The sequence below is a fragment of the Balaenoptera acutorostrata genome, chromosome 2 (genome assembly GCF_949987535.1).
Source record: "Balaenoptera acutorostrata chromosome 2, mBalAcu1.1, whole genome shotgun sequence".
NCBI lineage: Eukaryota > Metazoa > Chordata > Mammalia > Artiodactyla > Balaenopteridae > Balaenoptera > Balaenoptera acutorostrata.
Genome location: NC_080065.1, coordinates 134369866 through 134396186, shown reverse-complemented (window position 1 = coordinate 134396186; position 26321 = coordinate 134369866). Strand labels below are relative to the sequence as shown.

Sequence of the window (26321 nt, the reverse complement as noted above, 5' to 3'; positions counted from 1 at the left end):
AATTACTGTGTTTCTGTTACAACCCTCCCTTTCTTTGTGCCACTTTGAACTGGATTAAATTGTTCTCTAAAGAAGCAGTTATGTTATAGCCAGGCTCTAAATCTGCCATGTGGTATTGACTGAGTGATCTGGGGTTTGTCAGTCCCTTAACCTCTTTAGGCATATCAGTTTTCTCATTTTTGAAATCAAAAGAGGGTTTTGCCAGGTTGGTAATTTTCTAGTTTTGCATGCTGAGCTTTTGGGTAGGGTTTTGTTTGAACAAGTTTCCCTACTTAAATAAGTCACTGGCCTAGTTGATCTCAGAACTTTCAGCTCTGAATTTTAAGATTTATTTTCAGATGATGGTAGCTAGAAAGCATTTCATCACAGTTTGGTGTTTTGTCTAGATCTTACCTTTGAATGATATTTTAGTGGTGAGATACCACTCAGGACCTTAAAAATGCTACCTGTATCAGGTAAACCATAGGTTACCATTTAGGAGAAAGTAAATTAATGGGATATACTTTTATAGGAAAACATGATAAAGAAGATGGGAGGGGGCATAGGATAATTTTGGTTGTCTTGTTTTTTGTTGTTGTTGTTTTTTAATATTTATTTATTTGGTTGCACCGGGTCTTAGTTGCAGCACGTGGGCTCCTTACTTGTGGCATGTGAACTCTTAGTTGCGGCACGCATGTGGGATCTAGTTCCCTGACCAGGGATTGAACCCAGGCCCCTCTGCATTGGGAGCATGGAGTCTTATCCATTGCGCCACCAGGGAGGTCCCAGTTGTCTTGTTTCTTTAACCACTTTTTTTTTTTTTTTTTTTTGCCTTCTTTGAATGTCAAATATTCTAGGAGATATTTATAAAGTACTAGTTAATCCTTACTGTCCAGTGATAAAAGCAGCTTAAATTTTAATCTTAGCTTTTTGGCACTGAGCATATATCCTGTAAATAAGTTCTAATACTCCTGTAAGTAAGTTCTAATACTCTTATCAGAGAACAAAGATGATGTCTACACTGGGTATGTCTTTATTAGAGAGATAAATTACAGATCACAGGATTCATACAGTAACTGAATCCGTGGTATACTAAAGGTACTTATATTGGCTTATGCTGGATTTCTAGTAATGGAATAATGTAATGATGCTTAGATAGCATTTGGAGCTGGATGAAACCTGAGAGATAATAGCCCAACACTTCATGATATATAAATTAGACTGTTGAGTCTCAGAGGGGTTACTAGAAATCTCCTAACTTCCAATTTTCCTGTGAGCCATTTTCACCTTTATGTCAAGGTCAAATCATACCTGCTCACATAACCCACACCTTTTCATTTGATGCTGCAGAGCCATATTTTGCCTCCTTCACTGTATGGCGTTTGGTCTCATACAGAAAAACTGATAAATGTAAGTAACCTATTGTTTGTATTATTATTTAATTAGATCCTTATGATTCTTATTCTCCCTTTTGAATCCATGGATTGCTGGATGAGAACTTTTGTGGACATTATTAATTTGTATCTTAAAGTGGAGTAAATACTTGTAAACCCTTGTATAGTCCATGGATTTTACTACCTTAGCTTTAATCGATTTTAGAGCTAGATTATTTTGTTTCCGAGTACATTTAATCTGTACCTAAGATATGATTTAGTGATGGTTTCTCATGATCTGTCCTGTTTAGTAAGAAACTTTAATGTCAAGAGGTCTATACAAGAGAAAACTAGAGTTTGAAACAAATGTTATAAATCTAATCTTTTGGTTTATTCCATTTTATTCTTAAAATCAGCCTTTGAGTTTTAACAAGTTTTTCTGAGGCTAAATGAGTACCTTAATAGCTTTCATAATATAAATGAATAACTAGTCTAAATGATGCTTTTTTGTTACTGTTTGTATTTCCAATACAATCTCAGGTGGCTCTTGAAAATTGTTAATAACTAGTAATCACATAACATGTACTTATCCGTGTCTTAATGGAATTTTTTTAATGAGATGTAATTTTCATACAATGAAGTGTATATAGATCAATGTGCCATTGAATCAGTTTTGACAAATGCATACACTGATGTAACCCACACTCCCTAATGAGATGAAGAATATTTGATTTTTTTTTTTTAATACTGCTAATCCTTGGTAGGCTATGTTTTGTGACAACATAGGTTTTATATATTTATTTTTTAATCGATCTTTTGAATTGTAGTAACATTTTTCTGGATTTGATGTTGATTTTTCTTTATGTAAGACTACAAGTTAGTAATATGTTTCAGCATGAAGTATACTAACCTAATAAAGTGACCAGGTTGGGGTGGTGATTCTCAGTGGCAACTGAGATCTTTACCCTATTTTCCTCCTTTGAATAGCTAAAATACTGCCTTTTCCTTGTCTGAGAGTCGTCAGTGGGGTATGTTGTTTAATGGAGACTTTGGAAGTGCAGGAGAAAAACGTTTAGTTGGACAGTACATTCTGATCCTTAATAAAAAGGGAAAAGGAAAGGGCATTATATTGAGAGTCAATACTTAGGGTTCTGTCTGTGATGTCATCTAGATTTGAACCTAGGATGAATTCCGTCATGCATGTCAACTTTGCTTTATAAAAGGGATTTTTGTAAGACCAACTCGGTCTTAAGAGTTTTTTTAATGCATTATATAAATTGATGGGATCAGTAGAATAAAAGGTACATCTTCCATTCTCTGCAATGATATTTTGTTTTAGTTGCCTTTTATTCATAACATTGATAATGTACTTTGAAATAAGTGGGTAGTTGGTTGAATTTTGTGTGGCTAAACATTCTTTTTTCCATCTATGCGCAAGAAAAAAAGAATCAACCAGTATCCAGGCATTGCACATGGTCTCATTTAATCATTACAACAATCCTGTAAGTTGAGGTTTTATATAAAGTGTGAGTCAAAATGGTTAATTTGTCTAAAGTCACACAGCTGATGTGTTATTTGAATAGATCTTACTGCCTCTTTCAGTGGTTCCCAAACTTTGCTGCACATTGGAATCCCTTAGAAAACTTAAAAAAAAATATTGACACCTGGCTTCTAACCTCGGATATTTTGATTTATTTGATTTGGGGGTATATGACTTTTAGTATTTCTTTTTTTTTTTTTTGGCTGCATCGTGCGGCTTCTGGGATCTTAGTTCCCCAATCAGGGATTGAACCCAGGCCCCCAGCAGTGGAACCGCAGAATCCTAACCACTGATCACCAGGGAATTCCCACTTTTAGTATTTCTTAAGTGAACTCAGCTGAACTCACTAGGCGGTATGCAATTTACAAATGGAAATATGGCTGTACTAGTTGATTTAGCTTTGAATCCTGATATAAAGATACTACCATATCAAAATGCTGGTGTCTATTAATTTCACAGTAAAGGCTTGCTAAGGTGGACATTTGTCAGCATAAGTATTTATCAGTGGTGAATTGGCCTTTTGGAATTTCTTTTGGTTTTGACTTGCAGTTTTTGTACAGAAGTTTTTTTTATTAAAGGGAAACAAGATGGTGACAGTGACTAAGCATACATAGTACACATCATATGTTTCGTTTGTGCCATCTTTAAGTGTGCAATGGCAGGGTTTGCAAATTAACCTGAAATTGAGGCTGTCCTATATTTCAGGTTGTCTGGAGGCTGCTCTGAGTACTTATCTGTTACACTTCTTACACTGCCAGATTATTCTGTCCTTAAGGTGGCTTTTATGGCAAGGGGAGTGTGAGATCTGATTTAAAGCTGCCTTGTTGGAAAGTAGTAGCATGAAGTTTTTGTAAATTTTGTTTTAAGTTCCAAATTTTCCAAGTCTTTCAGTTGTATTAGAAGTGTCTAATACACTGTCCTTGGTAACACTATAATGAAATTCTTAAAAGACTGGATTTTATACCTTTATGTAAATACCATTCTTTTCCTTTTCCATTCCTTTACTACCCTATTCACTATGTATTCACGTTAGCTTGTTTTGCTTTTGGCTCTTCTCACTTGATTGAAATTATTGTTACCACTAAGCTTCACTTATTGAAATCCTAGTGTTCTCATTTTTGGACCTCCATAATATTAATACTTTGTATACTTCTTAAGGAAGGGAGTGATGTTGGGTTTTTCTCTAAAAATTAAAGCTCTGTTGTTGGAGAGTGTCAGTGAACTTTACAGTACCTGTACAGTACCTTCTAGAGAATAAGCAGACATTTTTCATTCAGTCAATAAATACATATATTTGAGTGCCTACTACATACTGGGTGGGCAGTTTCAGATACTGGGCACATTTCAGTGAACAGACAAAAATTTTGTGAGGCTTAACGTTCTTTTTGAGCATCTACCATGTACCTGACATGTATATAATTGTGAATTTGTCTCTTGCTGAAAATTAGGAGCAAAGATGTCTAAATCTCCTGTGAGGACATGAACCTTCCCTTAACATCAAAGGGATAACATGAGTTTGAGCCCCAAACAGCATTCTGAACCATGCAGAGGTTGCCTTGATTGGAGAGGTCAGCAGGGACCCCATTATGTCTCCTTGTGAATCCTGCTTAGTCAGCATTTCTCAAACATCAACCATGCATAATAATTACCTACAGAGCTTGTTTAAAATGTAGGGTTTACTGCCTCACCCCCAGATTTGTTTGACCAGTACTGGAATGGGCCCCAAGAGTCTGTATTTTTAGCAAGTAACCTCAGATAATTTCTGCTAAAGACCACAGAACCACGCTTTGGGAAATACTGTGTTGAGGTTTTGACACTCCATTGTATTGAGCAGTTGGGGGTAGTTAGTGATTATTTTACTGAGAGGGCTCTGACTATTGTAGGAGATGCTGTTGTCTTGGTTGTTGTCATTTCATAATTGTTGGGCAACTGCTTTTTGTAATGAAAGTAATCCTTTTGTTTGTGTAGTGCTTTTACAATCTCATAATTACTATTATATCTCTTGATAGGTATAATAAGTTATATTAAGAATGTTTATCAATGGAACTTCCCTGGTGGTCCAGTGCCTAAGACTCTGTGCTCCCAATGCAGATGGTCCAGGTTGGATCCCTGGTCAGGGAACTAGATCCCACATGCCGCAACTAAAAGATCCTGCACCCCGCAACTAAAGCACGCCACAACTAAAGATCCTGCACTCAGCAACTAAGATGCCGTGTGCCACAAGTAATTCCTGGTGCAGCCAAATAAATAAATAAATAAATTTTTTTTTTTTAAAAAAAAAGGTTTATCAGCGAGCAAAAATGGCTTATGCAGGCAAGAAAGTGGCAAAGCCAGAACTAGAACCTGTTTTTTTTGGCTGCTGGTTCACTATTCTTTGCACTATATTGCATATACTGTGAGTTCAACCAGCTTCCCATTTTCAAATCCAACTTCTGGTTTACTGGGCCACTTTTTAATTGTCTAGTCACTGAAGGGCTTATTTTTATAAGTATATATTGCATAGTTCTATATTATTAGTTCAGGTTTACATAGAATTTAAATTTATGAATAGATATTCATGTGTTCATTCATTGCTTTTTTTCTTTCAGGTTAGATCATTCCTTTATAATAGCTTGCCTTGCCTCTTCCATTTTTCCCCTTTCCTATATCTTGCATTAACATTTCAAGCCCAGACTGTGTTCTTTCTTCTGTTCTAGTTTTAAAAGATTATATCAGACTTTGGAATTGTTTGTTTTCTTTTGTGTTCATTTGCTAATGCAGAGAAATTTGAGTTAAAATTTTTTTAACCTGGAATCTACTTAAGAAGGATTTGCTAAACAAATTAATTACTGTAGAATGTGGTGGGGGGGATGTTTCATCCAGCCAAAATTATTTGTTCTCTTAAATCTTTATATGTAAAACTGTCTTAATACAGGTGATTCCTATAGTGCAAAAAGTACCGTAAAGGAAACCTTTTGGTCTCTGAAGTATACTAAGAGATATTTTGATTTCTGTTACTTTCTTGCTCTTTTTTTTAAGGTATTTATTTATTTATTTATTTATTTATTTATTTTGGCTGCACTGGGTCTTCGTTGCGGTGTGTGGGCACAGTAGTTGCAGCACGCAGGCTTAGTTGCCCCTCGGCACGTGGGATCTTAGTTCCCCTACCACGGATCGAACCCGCGTCCCCTGCATTGGAAGGTGGATTCTTAACCACTGTGCCACCAGGGAAGTCCCTTGCTCTAACATTTTAATGTCCGTTTTCTCATATTTCTCTTCTTAAGGAGTGGAGGTAAGTCATTTTAGCCTTGAGAATTTGAGATTTAAATTAGGAAGAAGGAAAAGGGGGCCCAGTTTTGTTTTGGCTGCCTCATGCAGCATTGCGGGATCTTAATTCCCCAACCAGGGATCAAACCCATGCTCCCTGCATTGGGAGTGCAGAGTCCTAACCACTTTAAAAGTAGGGTGTATGGTTATAGCTTTGGACATGTTGAGTTTAAGGCGCAGGGTATCCCAAGTTTAGCTCTTGTATAATTAAGTTAGCAGAAAATACAGACCTAATCCTAGGCCAGGGAACTAGGACTGGTGTTAGATCTGAGCAAGATCAGAATAGAAGTGATAGTGGAGAAAGGAAATTGAGAAGTGAGGACTGAACCCTGTGGTAGAAATTCAGAGTTAATCAAGGCAAGAGGAGAGTTGGGATAATGGGGTGTTGCAGTTAAAGGAAGTCAGTTTTTAGGAGGAGGTAATATATATTCCAGAGAGAGAAAAGGAATGAGACTTTAAGGCTTTGGGCTTTGGCTGGAATAGAGCTCAGTATACAATCATGCTTAGTAAGTCACTGTTGACTCAGTGATATGGCCTGAGGGCAGTCTGGTGAGGCAATAAGGACATAGAATTAAAGGATAGGCAGAGATTAGATTTTTGGAGTTCCTCATATATATATGAAACTTGGCTTTTTTGGTGTGTAATTAGGGAGGGGCATTGGTTTTCATAGCAGAGAAACGACACCATGAAACTGTAGAGGAGTGACTGAAAGTAGGAGACTATGTAAAGAAATAACAGGCATTTTTCAAAGTTTAGCTCAGATACTAACTTTTCTAAGAAGCCTTCCCTTTTATCTTCTGAATAGCTCGCTCCTCTGTGTTTTATATTTACTTTATTGTCGCTTTTATATTGTACTTGTCACTTACCTGTTCTTTTAGACCTTATGATGCTTATGGCATCCTTATCGGCAGTATCACACACATAGTAGGTCCTTAATAAGTGTTGAAACAGAGACTGGAGGAGCAGATTTTGGTAAAAGATTGACAGTTTTTTTGAGATACTTTATCTATGTAAGCATCATCTACTTAAAGTGTGCAATTCAGTGGTTTTTGCTATATGTACAGCTGTGCAACCATCACCATAATCCAATTTTAAAATGTTCATCCCCCCCAAAAAAAAGAAACCTTGAACACATTAGCAGTCACTCTCCATATCCTCCCAGGCCTAGGTAGCTACTAATCTATTTTATATATTTGCCTATTAGAAAAGATTTGGGGCTTCCCAGGTGGTGCAGTGGTTGAGAATCCGCCTGCCAATGCAGGGGACACGGGTTCGAGCCCTGGTCTGGGAAGATCCCACATGCCGCGGAGCAACTAAGCCCGTGTGCCACAACTACTGAGCCTGTGCTCTAGAGCCCGCAAGCCACAACTGCTGGAGCCTGCGCGCCTAGATCCCATGCTCCACGACAAGAGAAGCCACCGCAATGAGAAGCCTGCGCACCGCAATGAAGAGTAGCCCCTGCTCACCACAACTAGAGAAAGCCCGTGCACAGCAACGAAGACTCAACACAGCCAAAAATAAATAAATAAAAAGAAAAGATTTGATCAACCCTTTATAATTGGTATTGTGAAAACTACAGATATATTGTCCCATTTCCCAGTGGAATAGTATATTTTAATACTTGTATTCCCCTGGAGGTTCCAGTTCTCCACATACTGTCTTCCAGTACTACTATGACCAAGGCTAGAGAGATCAGTGACAGCAAGGACCAAGGCTAGAGAGAGCAGTGACAGCAAGGACCATTTGTGATCTTTGAAGTATAATTTTGGGTAGTATGATGAGAATGATAACCATTATACTGGGAACCAAGAACAAAAAGTGAGAGTAAGATGGCAGGTAGAAACTAGATTTTCAACAAGTTAACTGTGAACAAGAAAATCGGATGATCTTGTCTTACTATGAACCAACTATGCTGGCTACTTTCAGTTTCTTGTGAATAACAAGCTTAATGCGTACTCCTAACCCCCACACACCTCTTTACCTGGCCGTCTTCTGTTTATGCTTCAAGAATCAACATACTTCTTCATCAAGAAGCTTTTCCTAATGCCTCCCTCTGAAAGATCTGTTGGGTCCCCATAATTTGTACCTTCTCACCATCAGTTTCTCTTTCATCATATGTGTTATTTATTTGCCTTCACAGACTGTGCTGTAAGCTATGAGAGCAAGAATTACTGGGTTTTGTCTTGTTAGCCACCATAAATATTGAAAGGGTAAATTAATAGGAGCTTTAGTAGTAGATAGTACTAAGTATCAAAGCACATTTTTTTGTTTGTGTTTTTAAAATTTGCAGGTTAAGGAACATTTATGCATCTTTTAAGGCAGAGGGCAAGGAACAAGGAGACTGAGAAATGTGGAAATCCTACAGCATAATTCAAAGATCTTAGGGATGATATTGTGAGCAAAGGATTAGTAGTAGCAGTTAGGAGGGTTAGGATGAAGAAGGAAAACAAATTATCTTAGTTGACATTATTATTGCTGAGTGAAACACAGATGATGCCCAAGTTTTAGATCTTATTCTGCAGTCTGTTTACCTTAAAAATCTGTTTAGAGCAGGGTTCTTAACTTGGTTCAGGGATTTACCCTCCACGAGGTCAGTGAATTGGATAGGAAAAAAATTCCATCTTTATTTTCATGTACCTCTAACTGAACCTAGTTTTTCTTTTATAAACGTAGGCAACAAGTCCCCACTAGTTTTGGCAGTACCTATGGCTTTGTCACCAATAGAAATCACAGGTATTTTCATATCACATTATTGTTGCACGTAACTCAAAATAGTCTTTATATCCAAAATTATAGTACTAGTTAGACCTGCCTCTAAATCTTATTTAATGCTTTAATAAAGAGCATGTATATTACTATATCAAGATTGATTTTGAAGTAATTTTATGGTAACTGAATTTCTCTAAAATTGGTTTTCTTTATAATGCTATGTATTTTATTTTATGCATTTAAAATACTCTGAGAAGGGATCAATAGGCCTCATTAGACTACCAAAGGTGGGGGATCCATGACAACAAAAAAGATTCAGAACACTTGGTGTAGAACTAGCACCTCCCACCCACCCACACACAACTTGTTTGGGCAAGTTCTTGGTTATTGTAGCTAAATACATTTGATGCAGGATTGGTCTCTCAGTTGGTGGATTTCCAGTATTTATTTTCTTTTCCCTTTCTAGTCTTGTTCAATTTTAAATTACTTCCTTGCTTATCAATGCCCTCCCCAGGGGTGTGAGATTGTAAGGGTGGGGAAATTAAGCCAATTAAAAAAGGTTTGGAAGACCTAGGAAAGTTCTGGGAAAGGTTCAGTGAAGTAAAAGATAGAATTAATATCTAAAATTTCTTGAAATCATCACATTATCAGAATTATTACTCTGCTCACCATACCCACAGCTAAAACGGTGGTTCTTTTCTTACTTAACGTCTAAATCAGTTTTTAGTATGGAGAAATAGGTCTAATCGGTATTTGTGTTTCTGGTTCTAGTTGCTTAATTCACCAGAAAACTTAATGTCTGTTTTCTTTATTAAACCTGATTTTCCAGTTCCCTGCAGTAGCCAAATAGCAGCAATGAGTGTCTTTCTCTAGTGAAAATGCTCTGGATCCCAAACCATTTCAAAGGTATTTCTGCAAGTTGTAAATCCAAAGCATTATGAATAAAAATTTTGTGTTACTGACCTTATAAAATATGAATTGTGTTTTAAATGAAATTGCAAGAGGAGGAAATAGGTTGATGGTCTTAAATTTTTGATGGCAAGAGAAAAGTTTAGTTCATTAAATTTTAGGTACCTAGGTATTCAAAGTAAAACGAAGGCCACAAATCTAAGGAGCAAATATGGGCAGAGAAGGAGAATGAGAGTTACACAGCAATCTTGTATACCAAGAGTTAATAGAAAAGCAGGAGGTGACCCACATTTTAGTCCTGTGTCTAGTTCTTCAGAAGCGCTGAAGAGTTACATGAATCAAAATGTAGTCAAAGCTGTGCATCGTAGTTCTGTTTTCATGATGAATGCCATTAATAAAATGGAGCTTAATAAGTACTAACAATTCTAGGTTAAAGGGTTACAGTGTCTTAAGACTCAAGTTCATAGATGCTTCCACTTTTCAGAAATAGTCAACTATTGAATGCAATACTAGGAGGATTGGTGACTTTTGAGACTCAGGAATTTAAATTGAGAATTGAGGGCTTGTGTTGTGGTTGAGGGTCACCTGCTGTTTAAGTTTGGTAATTTAGGAGGAGAGGGGGAGTAGGAAGTGCCTTTCTTAACTGTTTTAAATGAATTGTTAACCCCAACACACTCACGCCAGAAACAAAACAAAAAGGGAAAAGAAGGCAACATGGCATGATTACTATGAGAAGCAAGAAGAAAGATACAGGAAAAGATAAACAAGAATTGCCTGTAGGTGATTTTTTTTTGGCCCATGGTAATTTGGGTGCTGTTGAAGGATGGGAAGAAGAGCTATCTATAGTTTTTATAATATTATGAAAGGCAAAATTCTACTGTTAAGGATGGTGCACATAAATATTAATGTATAGGAACATTAAAAGGAATTCAGACAAAAGAGAGTAGGGTGGCTGGAACTGTTAGCAGTAGCAACCTAAAAGGGGAATTTGAGCTAGTTCTTAGAGTTGCGCGAGATTGTACTAGACCAGGTCCTTAAGTTCTACCCTCATAAAAAGGAACATAAAAGTTGGATGATGATAAGTTGGCAAGAGACTAAGTTTGAGATACAGTGTCTTGAGAATGTAGATGCTATGAAAACGGGTATATTACAGCACTGATTCAGTGCTCATACTTTTAGTTCAGTGAAGACTCTGACATTAATAATCTAAAGATGGGAAGATAAATGGCATAGGAAAAGACATTTATCTGTTACGACTGTCATTTCTAAACTTTTATAATTATTTGGCTTATTTGAATCAAAGATGAATAGATACTTCCTGATGACTTTATACTTTCGGTACAGGGATTATTTTTGTTTTCCTCATCTGCCACGTCAGGCATGCCCTAGCCTGGTAAAAACCTCTAATACAGCTTTTTATTCTTTAATTCAGCAAATGTTACTGAGCATTTCCTGCATATATAAGGCATTGTGCTGGATGCTGGGTATATAGAGTTGTGAACAAGACATAAAATGGCTGCCCCTATTATACTAGGATTCTCCAAAGAAATAGAACTGATGGATCATATATACAGGCATACCTCAGAGTTATTTTGGGTTCAGTTCCAGAATACCACAATAAAGCAAAGTCACATGAATTTTTTGGTTTCCCAGTGCATTAAAAATTATGTTTACACTATACTGTAGTCTATTAGGTGTGCAATAGCATTATGTCCAAAAAAATTGTACCTACCTTAATTTAAAAATACTTTATTGCCAAAAAGTGCTAACCATCATCTGTGCTTTCAGTGAGTGGTAACTTTTTGCAATAATAACATCAAAAATAAAGATCACAGATCATCACCATAACAAATATAATAATAACAAAAATATAAAAATAATGAAAATGTGACAGACACAAAGTGAGCATATAGTGTTGGAAAAATGGTGCCGATGGATTTGTTCAAGGCAGGGTTGCCACAGTTTGTAAAAAACGTGATACCTGCAAAGAGCAATAAAACGAGATATATTTATAGGTAGACAGAAAGAGATTTATTATGAGGGATTTGCTCACATGATTATGGATGCTAAGAAGTCCCATGACCTGGAAGCAAACTAAATGCCCATCGACAGACGAATGGATAAAGAAGATGTGGTACATATATACAATGGAATATTACTCAGCCACAAAAAGGAACGAAATTGGGTCATTTGTAGAGACGTGGATGGATCTAGAGACTGTCATACAGAGTGAAGTAAGTCAGAAAGAGAAAAACAAATATCGTGTATTAACACATATATGTGGAACCTAGAAAAATGGTACAGATGAACCGCTTTGCAGGGCAGAAATAGAGACACAGATGTAGAGAACAAACGTGGACACCAAGGGGATAAAGTGGCTGGGGGAGTGGTGGTTGTGGGATGAATTGGGAGATTTTGATTGACGTATATACACTAATATGTATAAAATAGATAACTAATAAGAACCTGCTGTATAAAAAATAAAATTCAAAAAAAAAAAAGAAGTCCCATGACTTGTGGTCTCTAAGCTGGAAGCCCAGGAAAACCAGCAGTGTAGTTCTGGATCAAGCCTAAAGGCCTGAGACCGGGGGAGCCAATTATTTACGTCCCAGTTTGAGTCCTAAGGTCTGAAAACCAGAAGCACGGATGTCCTAGAGCAGAAGATGGAAGATGAATGTTGCAGCTCTAGCAGAAAGGGAAATTTCTCTTCCTCTGCCTTTTTATTCTGTTCAGGTACCCCACTTTAGGGAGGGTGATTTTCTTTACTTAGCCTGTCATTCAGATGCTAATCTCTTCTGGAGATACTTTCACATACTGTTTTATGTTTTATCAGCTATTTCAGAATCCCTTAGCCCAGTCGGGTTGATGCATAAAATTAACTGTCACCAATCAAGTCAGAGGGGGAAGACCTATGTTAAACAAATGTTCTTTTTTTTGTTGTTATTGTTACAGTCATAGGGATGGGCATATTTAAGTCCTTTAATCTGAACTGAGTATTTACGATAATTACACTGATTTACTGTTCTTGGAAGTCCTTGGGTCTCATAGCAATATCTAAAATATTTCATTTCAGTCATTTTATTTCTTTTCTAAGGTATTTCCATTTTCATTGAGATTTATTAGAGAAAAGAAACCTCTAGCTCCACATCTTCAGCTATAACTCTTCTAATTGGTTCTCATGTCATTGTCACTCCTTCCCCTACTCCCCAGTTTCCATATTGCATACCGATACCAAGGCCAGCTCTTAATACTTAATTATATTATGTCCCAGCCATACTCTACTGATAATTCCTCAGTTATCTATAGAATTTAAAGCACATTAGCCTGGTATTCAAGAGTCTATAATATAGCCCCAAACTATCAGTCACTTTGATTCGCCCCTTTATGCGAGCCCATGGTCTATTCTTGCCTCTGCCTAGCACATCTTTTTTTTTTTTTTTTTTTTTGGCTGTGTTGGGTCTTCGTTGCTGCTCATGGGGTTTCTCTAGTTGCGGCGAGCGGGGGCTACTCTTCGTTGCGGCGAGCGGGCTTCAGTAGTTGTGATTCGCGGGCTCTAGAGCACAGGCTCAGTAGTTGTGGCACACAGGCTTAGCTGCTCTGCGGCATGTGGGATCTTCCTGGACCAGGGCTCGAACCCGTGTCCCCTGCATTGGCGGGTGGATTCTTAACCACTGCACCACCAGGGAAGCCCTTAGCACATCTTTTTTCTACCTTACATATCAAAATATTATCCCTCCTTCAGGATCTGACTGGTAACAGACCATTTTCACTAGGTTTCTTTCTTTGGACAGATGTAGTTCCCACTGATCGTTTGCTTTTTCTGAATTCTGTTAGCATTTTTTGGTCAGCCCCGTTGACTTGTGCATGTATTATCTTAGGCTTGTGCTTTTTATCTGTTTCTTAATTTTTTAACTAGAATTAGTTTGGATATGGGTTTAGAGGAAGGAAATAAGATCAGAGAGATGGACCTTGCCTTCTCTTAGCATCTTCTTCAGACCTTAAGGTACCTTTTTTATGCTCTCAGTAAGAAATGATGGTTTTCTAAGTTGCAAGCTCATTCCTTGGCCTACTTCCTTGATTGGTCAGGCAACACTAAGTCTAAAGACATTGATTTGAAACAAACAAATAGTAAACGAGACCCTGCCCCCCTTTTTTTTTAACTTTCATCCATTAAATTACTTGATTCTTCTGCATCTTTTGAAACTATTAGGAAGAATAAAGTCCAAATCAAACCAGTTTGTTTTTAATTTCATAAGTATCTGAGTTACCTACAGTGTGCACATTACGTTACCATAGTGTACTTAGTAGCAACACATTGCTGCTTACGTTGAAAAATGTCTAAAGATAAGACCTGAGTTTCTGGTTGAAGGCACCTAGAAAGTGGAGAATAGGAGTGAGGTTTTCATGTTTGTGGGTTTCAGATTGTCTGCAAACTTAAATGATCTCAGAGAATCAGCTTAGTGCTTGCTCATTACCCAGGTTCTATGAAGACATAAGACAAACAGTAAGTTTTATCTTACAGGTGTAGAGAGAGAAACGCCAAAGTAACAGTACCTGAATATTTGTATTGTCAAGGGGTTAGATCTTGGATATAAGCAGTAGTCAGTGGCTATAGGAATTCTGTGAAACGGGAGACCAATGTGGGATAGGCTACTTAAGGAAGATTTCTTTGGCAGCTGGGTATTAGGATGTTGCAATTGAAAATGGAGAGTTAGCAGCTTGCAGAATAAAAGTTGAAAACGTGGAGGTGAAGGTAGAAACTGAGTAAGTAGGATTTGGATAAGCAGAAGGCTGTTCCTGGCTCCTAATCTGTGTGTAATAATGTCGGGATGGGTTACACAGGTGGAAAGCACAGATGGGGAGGGTGTGAGGTGTTAGGTTTAGAGAAATAAGTTATATATTCCTTGAGATCAAAAGGAAGAATGAAAGAAACACCTGTCACTTAGGTTTAAGGAGTTATAATACCAATTTCTAAGCATACCAATTTCTAAGTGGAAAGACCTAATTATTTTAGAAGTGCTGTAGTTGCACCATGGAGGAAAATGCCTTTGAATCATTTATGTTTTAGTTGTTTTTTAATGGATTGTCTTCTTGATACTGAGAATAGGGGCTATGTCTTAAACTCATACACTTAAGCAATAAGGAGAAAAATGCCTAATAACTTGTTTGGTTTTTTTTAAGTTTCCGAATTCATCTAATTCCCCCTTGTTTCTAATTATTATGAGAGTATTCTGTTAAAGGCTTACTTTACATATGACTTCCCACAAAGTGCTTTATGAAATTGTGTGATTGCATGAAGATGTGAAGTATGAATTAGTGCCTTTGACATTTCAAGTTTGTAGTTTGGGTTGGATGGTTGTAAAATTCACTTTATTGTAATTTTGTTAGGGAGCCATTGGTACAAATTTGTTGATGTAGACATGAGATGTAGTCTTATGAGAGTTGATTTGTGCTTTCTCTTTTGCCTTTGATTTTTAGTGACTTCCCATCACTGCCTTAGCTCTTTCTGGATTTGGTGTTTTTGTATAGAATCATTTATTTTTCTTTAAAACCTAGATAAATTAGATTTTTATATTAAAAATTTGCCATAATTCTTAGTATTGGATGTTTATAATGGCAAGGACTGGCTTTGAAGTTTCTGACAGCTTCCTAGCACAGATTTGCCTCTGCCATTAAGTAAAGAAAGAAGAAAAAACAGAAGGAAAACAAAACAGAGGAATCAGGAAAGGAGAAATAACCTATTCACTTTGTTCATCACTTATCCTTTTTTTAAAATATTTATTTATTTATTTGGCTGTGTCGGGTCTTACTCGTGGCACGTGGGATCTTTCATTGTGGCGAGCGGGCTCTTCATTTCTGCTCACGGGCTTCTGTCTATTTGTGGTGCAAGGGCTCAGTAGTTGTGGCACATGGGCTCAGTAGTTGTGGCACGCAGGCTTAGTTGCCCCGTGGCATGTGGGATCTTAGTTCCCCGACCAGGGATCAAACCCATGTCCCCTGCATTGGAAGGCAGATTCTTAAACCCACCACTGTGAGCTTTTCTTTCAAGTGTTGATAAATGTTGGAATGTATGTGAAGGGTGTTGAATTCCTATATGGAAAATAAAGGATTGAAAAGGGATAATTGCAGCAGCTTTGAACATAGTTTTAGATTCAATAAGGACAGATCAACTCTGCCATTAGCAGATTGGTACATCTGTTGCTTTTCTTAGGCTAGTCGGCACAATCTCTATAAGGTTAAGCAGAAACTTTCCCCATCAGGCTACCTTTTTCTGCAAAGACATGTGAAAATGAATTCCTTTGTGTGTTCGATGGTAGTTATTCGTGTATCATGTGTGCGAAGTAGTAGTCCTCGGGAACAGCTGAAGCAAAAGCGTAGGAAGGAATGTGAGCTTTTTAAGCCTAGTCACCTTAAGATCTTTTACATTAAGATTGTAGGGAGCGTATTCATTGGATCTGAATATGAGACCATGCTTAAGTAGCTGGTTTTGCATTTTCTAGAAAAATACAGTTATTAAGATACTAAATCCCCATTCTCTAGTTTCAGTCTTAATTTTCTTTTATAACAAAATAACATATTAGAGCAAAATTTTAAAAAAGAAATAGCACTAAAAACACTAAACAGGGGACTTCCTTGGTGGCGCAGTGGTTAAGGATCCGCCTGCCAATGAAGGCGACATGGGTTCGATCCCTGCTCCAGGAAGATCCCACATGCTGCGGAGCAACTAAGCCCGTGTGCCACAACTACTGAGCCTGCGCTCTAGAGCCCGCGAGCCGCAACTACTGAAGCCCGTGCGCCTAGAGCCCGTGCTCTGCAACAAGAGCAGCCACCGCAACGAGAAGCCCGCACACCACAATGAAGTGTAGCCCCCGCTCGCTGCAACTAGAGAAAGCCCACGTGCAGCAGTGAAGACCCAACGCAGCCAAAAATAAATAAATAAATAAAAAATTATAAAACAAACCAAAAACACTGAACAGTTTTCCACTAAACTGATACTCATCAATGCCTTTGACACAGATTTTTTTAAGCCTTTTTTCCCTGTTATGAATATTTTTAAAACACATAAACTTCTCAAATGGTAAATCCAGGTATCATTTTTTATTAAAGTTAACAAAGAAATCACTCCAGTCTAGGTTTAAAATAACTTCCTGTTTTGTTTTTTTTTTTAACATTTTAAATAATGGCAAAATGCCTTTTTTTTTCTTTTTTTGGGGGGTGGGGGGCTGTGCCACACGGCATAAAAGATCTTAGTTCCCTGACCAGCGATTGAACCCGTGCCCCCTGCAGTGGAAGCACGGAGTCCCAACCAACCACTGGACCTCCAGGGATGTCCCCCAAGCAAAATTCATAATCTAGATAAGTTTGAAATAAAAATGGTAGTGCTTATTTTCAGGAAATTACCCTTACCAGACTTACAGGCATATAGAAACTTGAAATCATTTATTGCAGTGATTTCCAGTTCTTGTAGTCTCTGAAATTAGCAGTTGATATTCCTAGAGTTATTGGGGACAAATTGTATATCCACAGTAATACAGCAACAGATAATTAAAGCATGATTCTTCCAGTAAAAAGCAAATGTCATCTTTGTGGTAATATGATTGTTTTCTGTGATCAGGAACTAAACAAAAATGTGACTCCTTATTAATACAACTTGGTAGGAGATGGAACATGAGTTATAGTAAAAGGGATCTTTGCTTTCTGAAACATTTTGGAATGACTAGTAGAATCTCCTTCATTTCTTCAGTTAAAAAGTAAGACCAGGTGAGGTTAAGAAACTTGCCCATGAAAAAAAAAAAAAAAAGAAAGAAACTTGCCCATGGTCTCAGGAATCAGTGGTGGATGGATATAGAATTCAGCTGCCCTGGTTAAGAGGAATGTTAAGGCTGCCACACAAGTACTGACTTAATTGGACAATGGGTTGCTTGACAGGAAAAAATCTCTTTACCTTGTGTTGGGCAATGTAGTCAGTCAGTGAGTTCATCAGCTGAATAGCGGAAAACTTAACCCTAAATAAAACCTAACCAGAGAGGAAAAACTATCTTATTCAAATTTTTTAAAACTTGGTGATGTTAAGTGGTAATCAGCTTTTTATAATGCCCTCCCTTTTCCCCCTTTCATTTTATTAGGTGGTATGGTCAGGAAAAAGACTACAATGTGCTAGTCATGGATCTTCTTGGACCCAGCCTTGAAGACCTCTTCAATTTCTGTTCAAGAAGGTTCACAATGAAAACTGTACTTATGTTAGCTGACCAGGTATGTGAAACTTTTATGAGAATAAAAACTAAGAAATACTACTGTTTACAACTACTTAACTATAATTTAAATGTGTGTAAACCAGAGTATTATAGTCCTGTGTGTCACGTTTAACGTTTGGATCAGCAAAAAAAGATCCATAGTAAGGTATAGTCATTCAAGTGTATTACTCTAATATGACTTGTAGATAGATGTTTTCTCATGGGTATAGGACAAAAACGGATTATACTAGTTTATTACTCACCTGTAGACTAGGAGTTTTCAAGCTGCTCCCATCAGATAGAGTGTATTTGTTTTAGTGTTGAATATAGCAGGTTTCCTTATAAGATTTTGTTTGAAGAAAGGATTTGGAGTGTATGTGTGTATATAAATGTAGATAAATATGTATATATTGAAATTTTGTTTAAATTAAGCAAATTGAATGCTATGTATTATGTGTTGAATCCTTATGAAAGGTGTATTTTTGAGGAAAATAAGGTACTGAAGTAATTTAAGGAATAATTTTTGACCAGGTAGATGCTCTTGAAGTAAAGGATTCTTGGCCATTGGTAATAGTTAAACAAAACCAGGGAAATTTTTATGTCATGAATTAGATTTATTCATTGGCTGGAGATTAGATGAAATTGTTTTAAAGCCAAAGATTAGATTTTTTTGAACTAAAGGAAATAAAAAAGAAAATTAGTTTTAAAGAATTTTAAGATGGGGAATAATAGGGTCAGAAACAAGCCTTGAGGAAACAGATAATATGGTCAACGATAATAGGTAAATGTCAAGGAATTTATGATTAAAACCTCTTAATATGACATGTGAATGAATCTTAATAAAAGAGTTTGTATTCTGTAGGCTCAGTAACACATAGGCATTCATACAGTGAACATTTATTCAGGGCCTGCCATTGTACTTAACACTGGGATGTACAAAGAAGAATAAGAACTAGTCTCTTCCCATTAGGAGCATAGAGTTTAGTGGAGAAAAATGGAAGGGTTCTGTCATAGAAGTCTATATATTGGATACACTAGTAACATCAGAGAAAGAATGTAATTTAGGAAAGGGGGTTGCAGGAAAGCATTTGTTTAAGAAGGAAACAGCTGAGTCTTGCTCTGTAGATGACAGGCAACACTTGAAGTAGTCTATAGTTTGTGCTATTAATTTGTCTTTTGCCCCACCTTTCCCCTGTGAGTTAATACTCATAGTTTAATTATGGGTATTACTTAGCTAGGACAAATATGTACATAAGTGAGCCAGCGGTTTTGTTTTACTTCTTTAATATATGAGTTGCTGCTGTACCTAAAGATGCTATTTGAACATTGTATACATCTACTTCCTTGAGAGTATGAATAGTTTAAGCCAGAGATTACAATTTGGCTTCAAAAGACATTTGCCAAGGTAGAGGAGTAAGATTTAGAATCTGTATATCCATGGTGATAAAAGCTCTAGAGAAAATGAGGCCAAGTAAAAAATAGAATCCTGACATATACTACTAGAAGAGCAAGAACATATGGTTAGAAAGATAATGTTGGCAGCCTTTGCACATGGAAAACACTTTCAAATACAACTTGTAAGTATTTTACAGAAAAGGTAGACATAGTTGATAATTTGGAAATTAAAACTATTATAGAAGAGATGCCAGAGAGAGTTAAAAGACAAATTTTTCAAAATTTAAATCTATTTACATAACAAATGACTGATAAAAGATTGTCTGTTGTATGCAAAGAATTCTTAAAAATTGGCAAGAAAAGAACAAGTCAAAAGAATACTGGACGAGTATAGATTGTCAGTTCATAGAATAGTACTAAATCCAAAAGGTCGGTAAAAATGAGCAGGTTTCCAAACTGTTAGGGATATAAGCGAGGTCAGTACCTGTCAAATTGGCAAAATTTAGAAAGAACTGAAATAACTTTGCTAGTGGGAAAAAGAACACTACTGCTGAAAAAAATGAGTTGTTATAGGCTATTTTGAAGGGCAGTCTGATGGCACCTATCAAAATGAAAAAAATACGTACCTTTCAGCCCAGCAACTCTGCTGTAATAGTATGGGATTTATAACCCATAGAAATAAAAGCACTAGTAAGTAAGGATATATTTAAGTATTATTAATAGCATTATTGTTTATGGTGGGAGAATATTGGAAATAATGGGAATACCGTGAGTTAGGGGATAATTGGGGAGTACTTCCATCTGTGCCATAGAATATTTATAGCCATTAAAAAGAATGCTAAGGGCTTCCCTGGTGGCGCAGTGGTTGGGAGTCTGCCTGCCAATGCAGGGGACACGGGTTCGAGCCCTGGTCTGGGAGGATCCCACATGCCGCGGAGCAACTGGGCCCGTGAGCCACAATTACTGAGCCTGCGTGTCTGGAGCCTGTGCTCCGCAACAAGAGAGGCCGCGATAGTGAGAGGCCCGCGCATCGCGATGAATAGTGGCCCCCACTTGCTGCAACTAGAGAAAGCCCTCGCACAGAAACGAAGACTCAGCACAGCCATAAATAAATAAATAAATAAATAAATAAATTTAAAAAAAAAGAATGCTAAGACCATACCACTTGACGAGGCAGAATTTCCAAGAAATTAAGAAAAGCTTGTTAGAATGGCATGTTTATTATTCAGTTTTGGAATATGATCATAGAAGTATGGAGAAAAATCATAGGAGAGTCCAAAAAGCTTGCAAGAAAGGAAACCCAGCGTGTGTATGTCCCCATTTGTATAAAAAGTTACATGCTTAAATTGTATGGTACCAACTTCCAGGAATGTTTGAGTTATAATTAGTTAAAAACAAGTGAACAAGAATAAAGTGAGTGGACTGCTTCTATTTCAATTTAAAGCAATAACAACAACTTATAACTACAATGTCAATTGGTCAGCACCCCTTACTCCCAAGCACATGTGAGTTTATGTGTGTACGTATATAAGAGCATGGAAATAGATCTGGGCAGTAGCAGGCTGTTTTTATATAGGTACGTCAGGGGGCATAGGATTGGCTTTTACTTTATATAATTTATTACAACAACTGAAACAATTCTAAATGTATTACTTTTGTAATTTAAAAACCATTTTTTGCTGTCAGGTCATGTTTTGCTACTATCATGTTTATAATCATTAATATTGAAAGAATAAGCCTAAAGAACACTTCTGGTTTATGCTTATATATCCATCAGTCTAGAGGTAAATGCAGTGCCTGGTTGCCCTTTCTTTTTAATTTTGACTAGCACTGTCTTTGTGAACTCTAAATAAAGTTAATAAAGTATACTTGTGATCTTGAAAAATAATTGACATATTGAAGTAATTCAGAAATAATGTTTTCTTTTGTCACTTAATACAAATCACTTAATTTTCTCTCCTCCTCCCCTTTTTTCCAGATGATCAGTAGAATTGAATATGTGCATACAAAGAATTTTATACACAGAGACATTAAACCAGATAACTTCTTAATGGGTATTGGGCGTCACTGTAATAAGGTTAGTCACATGTTCTTTGCATGAAGGAACAAAGAGTAAAAAACTTCAAGAATTGCTTTGGTGAACTTTCAGTCTTTAAATTAAGAGTCATAGTAAGTTGAATTTGCTATTGATAATTGCTTTAAAAGATTGTACTAGAAGGATAATCTATTAACTTAATAACTTGAAATAAATTCTCTCCAACTTACCCAACCAAGGTTAGTTATTTATATGGAAATATAAAATTCCAAGGGCTTTATAGTGAAATGTAATCATCTATATTATTTAACTATTGAACAGTTGTATCTATTTTTCATTCATTCGAATAGCTAGCAAACAAAAAACAAACAAAACCCCATGTACTTTTCTTCCTGAATGCTAAAAATCAGATTTTAACCTTTGTCTCTGAAGTGTGGGTTTTTGTAATATATGTGCTTGTGCCAGCGTGGGAACCACTGACCCATCTGTCACCATGGCGTTAACATTTGCTGACTAAGCATGGTTGATAATGAGAATTCTTCAGTCCTTGGGTTTGTGTATTCAAAAGGATAACTTTTGGGCCTGCTTCAAAAGTAGTTGACAGTTTCTTATTTGGGTGCCAAGTTGGGTGGGGTCTCCACCCCTCTTCTCTCCTTTTCAAAGGAAAGTGTAGACAAGTGAAATGAACATACATACAATGAAATTAGTGTTCATTGGGGGCTGCAGAATGGTTGAACTTATGGGGTGATTGGGTTTTAGCTAGTGACGCATGATTGCAGTTAAAAACTAATTGTGTTGAATTTTTTCTGCAATGATTAGTTTTACTGAGTGAATTGCTTTTATTTATTAATTCAATGTTGAGCTCGGGCAGACAGGCAGCATTGGCAATGCACTAAGCATGTTATGATCTGATGATCTCATAGAAATTCTCAACTTCAGGACAACTTGGGGGTTTTTTGTTTTTTGTGTTTTTTGTTTTGTTTTGTTTTTGGAAGGAACATTCCCATTTGTTTTATTAAACCATTAGGGAATGTTTGGTGTTTTTAGGTCTAGCTATAAATGTTTACCTTTGTTTGCCTGTATGAATGCCAACTTGGAGCCATTACCATTAGAACTGGTGTTATTTGTTAATGCGTGAGACATTAATGTTGGTCTGACCAAGTTTTAGGAATTTAAATTTTTTTGTTGAAAGCTGAGCTTTAAATAATAGAAGGTATTTAAATCTACATACAACCTTTCTTGCCATTCCCAATTGCATCTTTTTTTTTTTTTTTTAATGTTATGTGGCTTCTCTCTTTGAAGCATCCAGGTTCTTAATTGTTACTATAAAACCTGGTAATTTAATTGAAAAATTACTAGTCTTAATTTTGGGGGGCAGTTTTGTCAGTATGACCCTAATCTTTTGACCATTTCCCAGCCCTTTTCTTGCCATTTTCTTCCTGCTAAAGACCCATTATCCTCATGAGATCCATGTTCTGCATGTTGACATTGCAGTACATGGTTTTTGTCTTAAATTTAATGATGGCCTAGATAATACCTCTTTGCTTTTTTCCCCCCTTTAAAATAGTTTATTAATCACATAGTTGTGTTAGGAAATCCAAATTGACCAGTGATACGTTAACCTTTTTAGAATCTTGTATCCTCTTTTAGAGATATTAAAAAGAATATTGTGAAGCTTCTTTGCTGTTAAACAGATTCAGAGAGACCCTAGGGTTAGAAGTGCAGTGTTTTACCTAAGATTCAAATTCTAAATGTTGTTCTTGAACATTTTAGATTAGTGTTTTGTTTATGTAGTTGGTTTTTAGTGTTTTCTGTATTGTAGTTTGAAATATGCCAGTTGTATGAGACTGGATTCTTTGGTCAGCTTGTTCCAGTAGTTTTCTATTTGTGGGTAAAGAGTTGGTGGGGTGGGGGGCGCTTTTGAGGTTGATTTTTAAAGTCAAATTTCTTATTTGGAAAATTGTTCTGAATTTGATATTTAGGAGTAGTCACTCCAATCGTAGTGAATTTGCTCATCTCTTCCAGTAATCAGCCCTGCATGCTTACGAAAATAAATTTTAAGGTGACTAAATGCCTTCTACCTCTTCCTTACTGAAGATTTTTTTCCCCTGTACAATCTTTTTTAGGGGAAGGGCAGATTGTGGTACCAAAGATTGCAGATCCAAATTCCCCCCTTTTTTATTAATAAATTAAAGAGCCAAATGTCACCATTGCTATCCCTGTTTCAGGCAGTGACACAATATAGTGGCATTAAAAACCTGAGTATTTTCCAGAATTCAAATGTTCTTAAGCATGTGATTCTTATTTGGAAAACTGAGAAGCTACAGTGCTTGGTGGAAGAAGGATGGCATTTGGCTACCCTGTTCTTTCTCTAATGCCTCGGTGTTGCCTGTCTGCGCCGGCCATTGTTGCAATGTAAGCAATACTGTTTGATGCACTGCCACCCTCTATTGTCTGTTTAGTGTTTAGAATCTCCAGTGGGGAAGAGGAAAAGAAGCATGACTGTTAGTACTTCTCAGGACCCATCTTTCTCAGGATTAAACCAGGTCTGAAACTGTCTCCTATTCCAACCTCAATCCCAAATTCATGTGCTTTTCTTTCTTATTGTTTTATTTTGATTATTTTTGTTTTGTTTTAATTCTGGAGAATGTAGATCTTGCTCAAGCACCTCTTACGTTGGCATTATTCAGACATACTTGGCAAACATATAACATTACTAAGATGTTTCTTTGTGGCTTTTGCTTAAAGTTTGTAAAATTTAGAGAAAACCTAAATGAAAACAGGATTATGTTTAGATCTCGAACATGCACATGAGGAAATGTGTTGGTCTACCATTGAAATTCTTTACCTAATGGTAAACTTGAGATAGACTGTTCAATTTTTAAAAATAATTTGGAGTTGCATTACTGCTGAATGATGATATTCTGCATCAACTCTCTTCCCCTTCCCTAGCGTACTTTAGGTAAGTGTAGATCAGATTTCAGATCTAGTTTTTCTAGAATTGATTACCTCAATATAAGAATTCTCTCAGCTTCAAACAAGTGGCATAAAATGCTTAAAGAGCATTATATGCTCTGGGACTAGAATATACTGTATTCTAACAACATAACGATAACTGAAGCACTTATCAGTTACCATCAGTGACACATAAGTAAGATAAACAGATGCATAACCTGATGATTTAGTGTTTAGCAGGCTAAACACTCCAATAACTTTCCAAATATTTTTTAAATGTAAGCAGAACTCTTCATATTTACTTTTGTAGAAGTTAGATAGCTTTATTACTGTATGAATTTTCAGATAAACAAGGGAAAATAATTTTAAAAAATCACACCATTTAGGTACTTAATCTTTGAAGCTCCTGAATGAACGAATCTTTATCAATTTAGTATACACTGAGAAGTAAGTATTGACATAAGTAATCAGAAAAGGAAAAAAGTTGCATTTGATAATGTGAGCATACTTTGTAGTTCCGTTATTAAACCACAAGTATCATCTGGGTAATCATTTAATCCTTTTCCATACTGCCCAGCATTATTTCAGGAACTATGTTCTCCCACTGTTAAAAAGGTTTCAGGAATTCAATTTTATTTTTATGCACAAAGAAATACCAACTATGGTAACTAGGTCTTGGTTGGGCAGAGAGGGGGGATGGTGGGTAATTAGGTACGTTGTAAGGCAACTTTACTGCCCTATTTTTACTTACTCATATACATTCACACATTTTACTTATATTTTATAACATAATTATTTAATAATAGGTGTTCTGGGTTATAAGGAAAAGTAATCTTGTGAATTTTCTGAAGGGCAGGAAAATGTGACTCCTGGTTAGGAGAAAAACTGTTGTAATACCAAAAACTAAAATTGGCAGTAGCGTTTCTGAAGAAAATGCACGTCTGCTGAATGGAGTTATCCCAGCATACCCAACATTAACTCATTTCCACATTCCTTTGAAAAATATGCTGCATTCTTTAAAACAGCCACAAATTTTACTTAGAACATGTAATTAAAATCCACAGAAAGCAGCTTGACAACCGAAGAGTTTAAACGTCTCTTTGCATATGCAGACCTATAAAAACACATTATTTTATGACGTCGAATACTGACTTTTCCTTGTTTGGTTTTACCTTTACATATCTGCGGCTGTTGGGTTGTATCCTTGGTATGACATGGTTTCATGTAAATATTTCCCATTATATATGTTTTTACTCGTTTTGAATTCAGTGCATAGAGAGCAACTAAAGAAGCATGATAGGTACCAGAAGGTAATGAACTATCAAGAGATTTAAAATTTTTTAATTTTAAGTAGTTTTCAGTTGTTTGCTCTTAAAATGGGATACCTTTGTTTATCAGTGACATTACTTTTCCTGACTCATTTTCAGTTTTTATAGGAGAAAATTAAAAATTTTTTTGCTTTGATATTGAAGATTGAGATACTTAAGAAGATAGTGTTTGTCCATTTTTGTTTTCTTAATAAGTTAGGTTTTTGTCCTTTAGAATTGTAGAAGGAAAGAACTCTAGTGAACACTGAGTTTTTAATAAAGCAGTCTTTTAGTTGTGAGAAAGTGGTTATTGAGTTGCAAATGGAGCTGTTGAATCTAGACATGAATGTAACTATCAGACATAACCATGTCAGAGTTGTTCCTGTTTTCGCCTCCATTTGGAGTACTAAAGGAAGCAATCTCAGAAAATAATCCTTAGAAGAAAGTTTATGTCCTTATCACTTTTTATTCATAATCCACATAATTCTTTGGGAGAGTTTTTAAATGCCATGAAGCTGGATGTCCCTTTATGTTTGTTTTTCCTTTGTTTTCTTTTCAGTGTGAATCTGTAGAACTTAA

At 36.4% G+C, this 26321-nt stretch overlaps 1 protein-coding gene across 7 annotated transcripts in view; it reads left to right on the top strand.

Moving 5' to 3' along the window:
- Nucleotides 1-26321, top strand: part of CSNK1A1 (casein kinase 1 alpha 1) — a 48077-nt gene that overhangs the window by 4204 nt on the left and 17552 nt on the right. For 5 of the 7 annotated variants that reach the window (XR_451580.3, XM_007188679.3, XM_007188677.3 and 2 more), the window contains exons 3-5: nucleotides 17943-18069; nucleotides 21424-21522; nucleotides 23943-24026. Coding sequence is in view for 5 of the 7 variants with exons in the window: in XM_007188679.3 (XP_007188741.1) it covers nucleotides 17943-18069; nucleotides 21424-21522; nucleotides 23943-24026 (310 nt within the window). In the remaining 2 variants the exon portion in view is untranslated. The remainder of the gene's footprint in view (nucleotides 1-17942; nucleotides 18070-21423; nucleotides 21523-23942; nucleotides 24027-26321) is intronic. The other 2 variants (XR_451581.3, XM_007188680.3) reach the window with 1 other exon arrangement.